This window comes from Molothrus ater, chromosome 9 (assembly GCF_012460135.2).
Source record: "Molothrus ater isolate BHLD 08-10-18 breed brown headed cowbird chromosome 9, BPBGC_Mater_1.1, whole genome shotgun sequence".
NCBI lineage: Eukaryota > Metazoa > Chordata > Aves > Passeriformes > Icteridae > Molothrus > Molothrus ater.
The window spans coordinates 13772841-13784315 of NC_050486.2; the positions used below are offsets into that span (position 1 = coordinate 13772841).

The 11475-nt window shown below is 39.9% G+C and overlaps 1 protein-coding gene across 2 annotated transcripts; it reads right to left on the reverse strand.

The window, feature by feature from the left end:
* Window positions 1–340: 340 nt before the first annotated feature.
* Window positions 341–11167, reverse strand: RWDD3 (RWD domain containing 3). Of its 2 annotated transcripts, none has more exons than XM_054515836.1 (3): window positions 11082–11167; window positions 5390–5868; window positions 341–4688 (listed from the first exon to the last, which is right to left on the reverse strand). In XM_054515836.1, exons 1-3 carry the CDS (start codon window positions 11164–11166, stop codon window positions 4539–4541), a joined length of 714 nt encoding a protein of 237 aa, XP_054371811.1. In that variant the 5' UTR covers window position 11167; the 3' UTR covers window positions 341–4538. The 2 variants fall into 2 exon arrangements, with proteins under 2 accessions (XP_054371811.1, XP_054371812.1); XM_054515837.1 differs by lacking the exon at window positions 11082–11167 and adding an exon at window positions 6805–7992.
* Window positions 11168–11475: the final 308 nt, after the last annotated feature.

Sequence of the window (11475 nt, forward strand, 5' to 3'; positions counted from 1 at the left end):
TTATGTCTATAATTAAAAATATAAACAATCATAACTCTTCCATAAGATAACAAAAAATTAAGTTTACATACAAAATATAATACCATAGCAGAGTGCTGCCAGTGTTGCATGTGTTATACACAAAAAGACAGGAAGATAATGCTTAGTACTACTATAAGATATATTAAAGTTGATTCCAGCAGTTGCACTATTTCATAATATAAGCAATTTCAGTCTCAAACTCTGGCAGAAATATAGTGAGTGCAACATTTCATCATCTTATTTCCCATGTACTATAGCATGGTTATGTTTGCATTTTCACAGATAAAGCTAAACAAATCAAGGGACACTAGGCTTTAAATCATCCATACGTAGGGTTTATTAAACTATTTTTAAAAGAAACAACGTAAACAAAATATTTTTTCCACTATGAAGTTTCTTAAGGCTCATTACAGTACCTCTACATATAAATTATACTCATCTCAGTGGGTTTTGTGGGTCATTCACACCAGAAGAGACAAATGCTCTTATTATAGGAAAATGAGATGCAACTACAAAACCACAAAAATCAGCCTGATCCACAAAACAATCAAATCTACTTTCATTCATTTTTAATTGATTGTGCCAAGGATTTTCATATATGAGTTCTTACAGTGTCCTGTCCTCCCTGTAACATCAAATAACAAATTCAGGGGTGCTGGGGGGAAGAACTACCGAGACTAAGCATAAAAACCAGGTGAATTCCCAATACTGATGTCCTCCATTTATCTCCCTCCTCTGGATTGTTCTTGTTTCCTCAACCTATTTTTTGTTTTCTTCATACTTAATAAGCCAAGGTATTCAAAAAGACCAAAACAGGTATTCAAAAAGACCAGAAAACGTCAGTTTTGTCCTAAAAGACTTGATTCTTCAAGTTGTCATTCCTATTGCAACATCTTTCATTTTAGCCTGATTTTTAAAGGAAACTATGATTATACATCTGTGCTGTCTATACAGAAGCAAGCATATTATTACTACAAAGTTTTCCTAGAACTTCTGAATTTAAGTAATTTCAATTAAAATGAAAGGTTAACAACCTGAAAGAAACCAAGTACCTATGACTTTGATGAAGAAGGTAAGAGGTGAAAAAATGCTACTCATACCTTAAAGATTTATGCAAGAAATAATCAATTTATGCACAATCAATACCAGGCACAGGGGAACCCACCTGGAGAGCACCATCAGGAATGTATCTCCTGCAGGGAAGACTTCATGTGTGCTATAGCTTAGAAACTAGCAAGGCCACAGGAAACAAGGCTTTACTGACCATGCTGTGTGAAGAACTGTTTATAACATCCCATCCACAAGAAAGCTAGCTTCTAACTTGTTAAATCACCTTTAATTTGTGGATTTCTTCTTCCTTGCAACTGAATTTTCAGATTCCAGTAGTTACATGCACTTCACTTTTTACACAGTGATGCATTTTCTCCTTGCTTCTTATTCTTCTGTATCTGTGCATTTTGTTCTTCTGTGTCTGCCTCAGCTCCCTTGGAAGGCAGAACATGCACCACAGGACCCATTCTGATGACTTTTGTGCCCCAGAGGCTCACAGGCTAGCTCCTATCTTTTTACAATGAATGCAAACAAACCATCAGTTAACAGACAGCTGCAACATCCGTCCAGAAGAACAGCCTTTAAAAATATTGTTTACTTGTCTGAACAGAAGATATCCTCCTACCCTTCAAAATAAGTGACTGATTGATAGGTGGGCAAAAGCATTTGCTTTAACAGAATCAGACTGACATCAGTTCTCATGTTCTCTGCTGTCTGAACTGTATCAAGCCGATCAGATTTGTAATTTTCCTGAAGCACATCAAACCAAGCTATCAACTGTAGTCCTTTCCTGCAGGGAACTTGTGGATTTGTCCACTGTGAGCGAGTGAGTAACAGATTTAACCATGGTAAAAACCCATTGTAAAAATTGCATTTTCCATCTCCTGAAACACAGAAATCATCCAGCTTCCTACAACTTCATTTGGCAGGAAGATGAGCACACATCAGGAGAGAGCTGCAACCCACCCAATTATTAACTTTTTCAATTGGCTGTTCCAATGCCAGCTCTGGCCAAACAGTTGACCAGGAAGGCATCAGGCAGTAAAACTCAAAAATACAGGTTTATATTCAAGTGCAATTGGTAGCTACTGACACCATAAATGGCTTTTCTAGTTGAGAGGAAAACTTCAGTAAGTCTGCATCTAATCTTGCAAGAAAGATGTGATCACAACTTATGGCTCAGTTATTTTTGAAGTCGCATGCATTTTGAGATCACATGAGTAGGTAATGCCATTCAACCCGATTCCTAAAATCAGCAGATTTACAATGCATCTGGCAAAACCTTAACAATTTAGTTTTGCAGAGAGATACTGATTATGTTTCCTTATGCTGTACATGCATAGGCCTTGAGTTTGATATTTGTCAGATCAGTCACACAGAATAAGGAGACATTCTCTACAGCTTTTCAAAACTTTATACTGCACTGACACATAATTTTTCAACACCTGAGAACAGCTCGATTCTGGAAACTGTAATTTAAAATACATGTTATTTTAATATTTTAAAGATACTTGTGTTTTATTCTTCTTTGTAAAAGTGAGGATTCATCTTCACAAGCACTTAAAATGATAGAAAATTAGATTTCCTGTCCCTCAGGAAGCAATTTCAAAATAATATAGAACAGATTTGTAAAATCTGTTCAAGCCAGTCTCTTTTCTACTGAGCCTGAAGTACTGTATGTGGTAAACATGAAATACTCACTAAGAAGAACTTTGCTACTATCTCAGTAAAACTGCATCAGTGCATAAAATAACATGCAACATACATATTTGAGACACTTTATATTAGGAAAATCGCCAAAATCCTGAAAAATTTTAGAGACTCTCAAACAATATAGAACCCTTTATGCATCTGATATCTCAAACAGTAAAATATAAAAATCTTCCTAGTCGGCTTTAGTTACTTTTCTAGAATATATAAAGGAAGAGGTATGATCTCATGGTCTGAGCATGAAACAGGAAATCAGATCTTACATAATGATTTGCCAAACCACACTTTCAGAACTAAACAAATAGTATTGGTCTTGCCCCAGAACAATGGAAATAAATGAGTTTATACTGAATTGATCAAATCTGTTTAATTACAGAATACGTGAGACATTTGGCTTCTGAGACTGAATTTTAGAGAGCAGTAAAGCACATGTTTAGCTACATGCTAAAGCCAATCGAAATGGCAAATGGCAGTGCCAGCTACTAAGAAAATCACGATTGCAAAATTTTTATTACTGGATAATTGATCTAGTCTTGTTAAGAGAATGGTTTCAGGTAAAATAGAAACCAAAGGATACACGTTAATAATCATAATAAATAAGTATCCAATCCTCCCTAGGTAAACAGAACTTGCACAATTCATAAAAGTATGCGTACAATTTGTAACATTAATACAGATATAAAACACAAACTACTGATAAAAAAAATTACAGGTTGGCTAAGGCCAGTGACCAACCCAAAAAAACCCAAATAAACAAACAAAAACAACTTGGCAGTAGCTTTGAAAGATGGAAGACTAAAGTCTGCATATATACCGCTCCAACAGTTTAATTGAATCAAGATATCTGAAGTTGCACAGACAGTAAAACTACATAAAGTGCAAAAAGACATCTGTAAACAATCAAAGAAAATATTACAACTAGCTCTACCTCAGCTTTTTATCAATTTAAATCCTCCATGTGGGTGTTTTTATAAATTTTAGAATAAAAACTAATATTCAAAAAGACACTTCTAAGTTTTTTTCAGGCCTCAAGTGACATGAGTTTTTTATTCAAATCAACTATCTAGTATTTGTAATCAATTAAAGGGAGAATGAAAAATTAGCATATGAACTCCTAAGGGACATTAATTATATGCTGTCCTCACATATTTAAATGTGTGTTTGCTATGTTTTTATGGAAATATCTTCATACAGTCTTCCAAAGCAAAATTAATCGTGTGTTCTAACAAGCCATTATTGACAAATTCTACCATGAGAGAGAGGAAACAGAGCATTGAAAAACAGGGACTATAAAACAGAGTCTGACTAGAAGACTATTTTTTTATCATTATTTCTTCCCTGTCTCATGCTTGCCATGCAATTATAACAATCAACATCACATTGTTTTTTGACATGAATGTCAAAAAATTATCAGTTCTTAATGTATTAATTGCCTTTTTCTTGCAAAAGGATGACTACTACTGGTATTTCTTGCAGAAAAGCTTCAAGATTGTTTTGCCACATTAGTCCTTTTATCTTCCATCAGCATCTGCAGTCAACTACTGCTTCGGTCAGAGGTCCGGTGGTTTCTTTTAATTTTACTTTAAGAGAGGAGACACAAACTCAGAGAAAAGAGTTTTAAGTCCTGCAGTTTCAAATTCCTTTTGTAACTCCTCCGGTGCTGAATATTCTTTGACTTCAAACAGTCTGAAACCTACATTGTAAAAGGGAAACTCATGAATATGCCTGGATTTGTCAGAATGTTATTATCAATTCTGTTACTTTTCTACCCACAACAGTACTAAATTATACCTTTTATGCTGGGACTGTAGTTCTGTCTCACACAGTACTCTCATCATTTTCTCTTTGCATTTCTTTCCACTTGAGTCCACATCTACCTTAGAAGTTTTCTGAAGAATCAAGTACTCCTAAATGACAAAAAAAATCCCAAAATATTAAATGTCACCTAGTAGTTTCAAAGTTTAGTAAAATGCAAAAGCTCACTCAAAATGTAGTCTTTCTTTTTTAAACACAGCAATCAAACTTTGAAAGTGCCCATGCCAAAAAGTGCACAACTGCTTCTATTCATCAGTTTTAAGTTAAGCAGGCCTAACTGATTAAGAGAACATGAGTTAGAAAAGCCAAAACATTCTCCTCCAACATCACCACAAAAACCCACCTAAGGCAGTGGGAGTTTGTACATACAGACAAAAATTTCAAAGCCCATGCATGCACTAGAGCACCACATGGTTTTAAGTCAAGGAAAGAGACAGTTAATAATGAGTTCGAAATATGTCTGTTATTAGTTCCTCACCAAAAACTTTTCCACTTTCTGGGGCATTTGGGAAATACAGGAAACTGAATCTAGGCATATTAAGGTCAGGAAACAAAAGGATATGGGGGTATAGTTCCAGTGGGAAGCAAAGCAATACAGGCCACAGGTATCACTGTAGACAGAATAGAACACCTTTTTCTTTAATACAGAATAAAGTCACTGGGTCTTCCTAGTCTCATAATGATCAATTTGCTTCCAAAATTGTTAATCTTAGAAAAACACACACAAAATATTCAGACACAGAGGTTTCAGTGGTAAATCAATAGAACTAGTCAGCATTCATTGTTCCTGCACCTTAATGCTGTTCCTGTCACCCTGAAGAAGAATCAATATTATCTTGCCCATGAACATCAGTCTTCCAGTCAGCCTTAGATCTGAAGCCCATTTTTCCACAGTTTTCACATATTTTGCTTTTGCTCTCATGTGATCTAAATTCAAAAGGAGCATCCAGATACCATCTTCTGTTACTTTTGACAAAGTAGGTTTTTCATTGAAAACTGTTGCTGATTGTTTAATGACATCTTTAAGATGCTGCTGTACCCAAAGGATCAGATCGTGTACCATGGGCTCAGAAAGATGCTTCTTGGCTTCTTCAAGTAATTTCTCTCTCACATCCATACACTGGGCCCTTGTAAGCTGGTCTGAGGTAACAGAAATATCTGGTACAGTTGATGGGTAATTGACTGGTAAATGAAATAACAGCTTTAAAAGTACATCTGTATCCAGCACTTCTTTCACACTGATTTGAATTCTAAATGAGATTCCATGCGTTTCTGGAAAATAGAAAAAAACCTCAACATTAATAGTTAGCTTGAAGTTAAATCATATTATTTTCTTTAACAATTCAACTCAAATAATTGACATTTCCTATAAAATAAGAGGGAGTGATTTTTTTTTTCTGCAGGGTGGGGGCTTACAACCAATGGCTAAAGCTATACCTGCAGGGAATCCTGAAATGAAACACTTCTATAACATAGTAGAAGAAAAGTTATTAACACATTCTACAAAGCATTCACACCTTTTGGCTCTTTCAAAGTCTAGACAAGCCAGTAATAAAGAATTGTCTCTCTCAAACACATAACTAAGCTTCCACAGCTCAACAGCAAAAGCAAGGGCAACTTGAAAATAGAGACTTTTCTGGATGGGCTCAGCACTGCCCTAAGTTTACTCCTACAGAAATCTGTAAGACTTCTAACATCAATACTAATGCAAGGCAAACAGACTTGCACCAGGTATTTTTTAAGACAATCATTCAAAAGCAGTTCCACACTAAGCAGAGACTTGGAAAGAAAGAAGTCAGATTCTTTGTCCCCTACAACTTGCAGAGAAAATACACTTAAATCTTTTCTGCCAACTCCTCTACAACAGTTGCACTGACATAAGGAAACCATCCCTGTTGGACACCCGACCCTAGATAGTACATATCTAATTATGTATGTACTCATACTAATGTATGTTTATATATCTTCGTAGCTGCTCAAATCTGTTGTAGGGCTACTTAAGAATTATTTTCAGAGTGGAAAGGATACACTCAGTATGCAGCAGGAAAGGCTGGAAGATCACATCATCCTGATAAATCATATAATCAAAGATGCTTAATATTAAAGTTATGTACAGTATTTCATTTCATTAAATAAAACCTTCTTAACTAGAAGTTTCACAGAAAAAACAATACAAAACTTGACAAAGTAAAAAGCACGGACAAAGACCTTTCTTTTGCTCCTCTGCCATGAAGTAAGAGGGTATCAATCAGACAAAAGATGATCTTCTTCAGATGTTCTCTGCTTCACCCCTTTGATGCATTCTAAACACTTCACTCCTTTTCTTTCAAAAATTGCTAAAATGTCAGGTTGATTCACTCTATGAGGGCAGGAGAAGCCAGATTTGAAAGGCAGATTAGAGGAGAGCTGAGTTTCAGAGCCGGTCTTTTGAAGTGACTTGCACTCTTCCCCCTCTACCTTACCTTGCCTTCCTTTACATGACAGTCAGATGAATTATGTTTGATTAGTATTACTGATGCCACTAACCAACCTCTCACAGTGCCTCTCACATAAAATGTATGATTTTGCATTTGAAACCTACTAAAAAGTGAAAGAAGCTAAAAGTGACTCGGACAGACAGAAGTACTTTAGAGAACTTATCCAAGGGCTTGTTTTCAAACCTCCTTCCTGGGTCATACAAAGAACTCTCGAGGTCAGAGAAGTCACAAAATAAAATCAACACACCCTCCAAACCCAATAATCAAATTCTAGCAGTACTATGAAGAAGTCTCCAAGTCAAATTCAGTGGTGAAAGCAGTAGATGCAATTCCAGTGAATTCAATGAAATCACACCAAACCACGCCCGTATTTACAGGCACCACATGCCAAAAGAGTAATTTCCTGCCAACAGGAGTTTGTCTTCTATCCTCCAAGTCCCTATCAAAGGTTTCAGACCACTTTTAAGACAAATGCATTCCTCAGAAAAACACCAGCCTTCGAAAAAAACCCTTGCACATGGTCAGCAGTTACTGAGGAGGACCTCAAGCCTTCCCACTCCTAAATTCTGTTTTCTGCTGCCCTACAAGTGTTTCTTCCTGGGTGCCAGCAGCAGTAGCTCCTCTGCAGTTACACTGGGCTCAGCACACACAATCACAGACACAGGCAGCAAACCTGCCCTGCGTGTCCTGGGGCCCCCAGCAGCCTCCTGGCCAGCACGGAGCTGTCTGCACACGCAGCCATTGCCCCAGACAGCGCTGCTGCCCCACTCAGGGCAGCCCCACCTGGCATCTGCCTGAATGCGGCCAGCACTATTGAAATCCTGCCTGAGAATCACTTTGTTTTAAATTATGTTGCCACGAGATTTTAAAATGCACAGCCTATATAAATTGAAAAATACTACTCTATCACCAGCTTAATTACAGTGACAGAAAAACAGGTTACCTTTCAGATAATCCTCCTAGGATTTTTCCACAACACAGACCTCACCAACTCAGAAGGAACAGAGGGATAGACAGGCCAACCGTGCCCCTCCAACAAAGGCCTCCTGCTGCAGTGATCTTATTCTTAAACCTGCAAAAATCTCACACCTTTCCTTGTGATGAACTAATCTGAAGGAGGCAGAACAGCCTCGCATCCCAAGGTGTATCACCCTGAGCCATCAGGAAAAGCCCAGCCGTGCTCATTTACATCTGCTTCAGACTTTACTTTTTTAGAAAGCAGAATCAGTTCAAAACCTTTGCAGGGCTACAGCATCTAAGTTTAAATAAACCTTGCAGCGTCCATTTTCTGCACCAGCGCTGCAGACAGTGGCAAACAAAGAGCAAACCACCGGCGCGCCGCACAACCTGGCTCCAAAGAAATATTTCCTTTGTTTGCACATGCTACGAGGGCCGAGTTGTCTTCACAGCAACGTGATGATTATTTCTGAAATAAAAGGTTGGGTATGACTGTTCTGCTGGCATTTAATGCACTAATCAGACCAAACTCAATACATTTTAACTCATTTCCCCGCATAGCTGCATGCTTATCAGTATATTTAGCTCTAGCATACTTCAGATTTTTTCTTATGTTCCATGTCAACCAGACAGATATCCCCCTCCTCTCCTGCCCAAAGGCATTTTATGCAACACATGCAGTCTATTTTTAAATTCAGAAAATGGCACCTACTAACGTACAAGCTTAGAATATCTAAATATATTTTTATAGCAAGCTTGGTGAACAGACCAAAAGAGAACAGATTAACAATTAAATTATGGATTTCTATCTGTAACACTAATCTTTGCAAACAGATATATAAGGTAAAAAAGATACACTGTAATTAGTTTATTTAAATTCATCCACACATTGGTTTTGATAAAAACACATTTTACATTCTGAATACTTCATTGTTAAATTCCAAAAAGCCAAAGTTTTTACCATACCAAGAGACCTGTAAAAGCATTCTCTCACATTTCTCAAAACCACAAATCCCCAATGGCCTCCTTTTTGATCCCATGGATCTACACACAAATTACTCTTAATGTCTTAGAGATTGCATAACATAACAGTCTTCCTGGAAGTTATGTCTGCACCCTTGGTCAATGACAATTTACATGGTTTGAAGAGCTAAAGCAAATGGAATCTAACGACTGGAGTGCAAGTCAATTGTATACTGACTAGAGATTCTGCAGCTCCAACAAGTAAATTCCAAGAGTAAGAAAAATACAAATAGTCATTGTTGTAAAATAGTATTTTCAATGCCAGCAGAAAATTACATAAACCAATCAAATATACCTGATCCTACCATATCATGAACACAGCCTGGTTAGAGGCCCTCCAAGATCACATAACAATATAAATAAAATAGTCTACTCCCATTGCGCACTTGTGGCACCTCACTTTATGTCCAGGAAGGATTTTAAACCTTTTAGATTCTACTAACTTATAAACACAAAATCATTTTTCCATATATGAAGCACAGAGAAGAATGTGCCTACAGTTTTCAACAGATTTGGAGGAACAGATGTGTATATGCAATGCTCGGATATGCTCACGTTTTTTAAAATTAACATCTGATGAGCCTGGATACTGCTTTTTCAAACTATGCCCAAAATAACATTCTTGGAATTTTCACTTAAAAAAAAAGCTCAGTTGAAACATTTCATCAATCACGTTTTAAAAATACAAGCCTAAATACCAATTTAAAAAAATTAAATGCCAGAATTACATGCCTGCACTAGAGCAGGAGGTGTCATTTATCTAGATAGAAAATTGGTAGTTTTAGATTACTGTGGTTAATTGTGCTCCCTACAGACACTAATGCCTTCATCCAGCCTCTCCCCTCAAGCACAGTCACTACAACAGGACAACTGCCCAGGACAATATGCAGATATTTGGAATATCTCCAGTGAGGGAGACTCCACAAGCTCTCCTGGCAGCCTCCAGCACTCAGTCACACTCACAGTAAAAAAACTCTCCTTATCAATCTCAGTTCTTTTGGGCTGAATACATACATGTGCAGACAAAATCTGACCACTACATCCATCTCAGCAGCATTGCCCAGGACTTCCACTGCAGGAGCCTGCTCCCTGTCCATCGCTGTGCTGGGGAGCTGGGCAGAACTCTGCAAGAGCTCCCAGACACCAGGGACCCGTGGTACACAACATAGGCATACTCTGTGCTTATATATATGCATGTGTATCTCTCTCCAACAAATATCTAAGAGTTGTCACATCTGTGCTAGGCACCAAGCAAAATTTACTAATGGCCTGGATCTAGACACCAAAACTTGCATATCCTACCTGACATTAAGCCTCACAGAGCTGCCATTGTACACTGGAACTACTGAGATTTATTCTCCCTTGTTGAAGGGGGCATCCTCACAGCATCATACAGCACAGACTGAAAAAAGCCATCTCTTACTACTGTGCTCTGATCAGTGGCCACCATGGCTGGTGCACAAACCATGAAGGCATCCACTGCACTCCTTGTCTACAGCACCCATGGCATACAGCACTAATGGCAGCAAGTGCTACAAACCTGATCATTCCACCCACGGCAGACACGACACATCAGCCTCAGTACCCTGTAAAACCTACAGCCGTGCATATTCTGCTGAAGCAGCAGTAACATCTGGCACGTCACAATGCCCAGGTAGTCAGCTCACCCCAGAAAAATACAGAGATAACCCAATGCTTCTTAGGCACTGCAACAGCTGTACCCTACTCAGTATTACCAGACAACAGCTGGGCTTGCTAACGCGTACAAGATTCACTTGCTCGTTTGCCTAGAGAGCAGCCAGCCCGCTCCCAGCGCTGCCCCGCAGGGCACTGAGCAGGGCCCGCCGGGCTCCGCGCCCCAAGCGCGGCCGCCAGCACAGACACCCGGCGGGGCAGGGACACGCGACAAGCGACAGCAGCGAGCGACTGCGCCCGTGCTGCCCCTGGCTGAGCACCACCGCGAGCGGCCCCAGAGCCCGGTCGGGCCGGGAGAGCCCGGGCTGTGGGCAGAGAGCGCGGCCGCATCACCTGAGGCCGCCAGCACCTCGCAGGCGCCCGGCTCGCAGTAGATGGCGGCGAGCGCCGACAGCTCCTCCCGAGCCAGCTCCGACATGGCCGCCGCCGCGCGCCGCCGCGCCCCCTGCCGGCCGCGGGGTCTGCACCATGGCCGCCAGGGGGCGCCGCCGGCCCGGAGCGCGCCGCAGGGAGGGGAACAAAATGGCCGCTCTGTGCGGCCCGCAGGTGGAGCCGCGTCCGCGTGTCCGGCCCTGTCCCACAGCGGAGCGCTGCGCGACCATCTCACCCACATGAGGAAGAGCCAGCTCGGCCTCGGGCTGTACACCCGAGGATCGCTGCCACACACAGCCCTGCGGAGAGTAAAATAAGATTACCTAACTCAACTACCGTGGCTTCACAAGCCCGT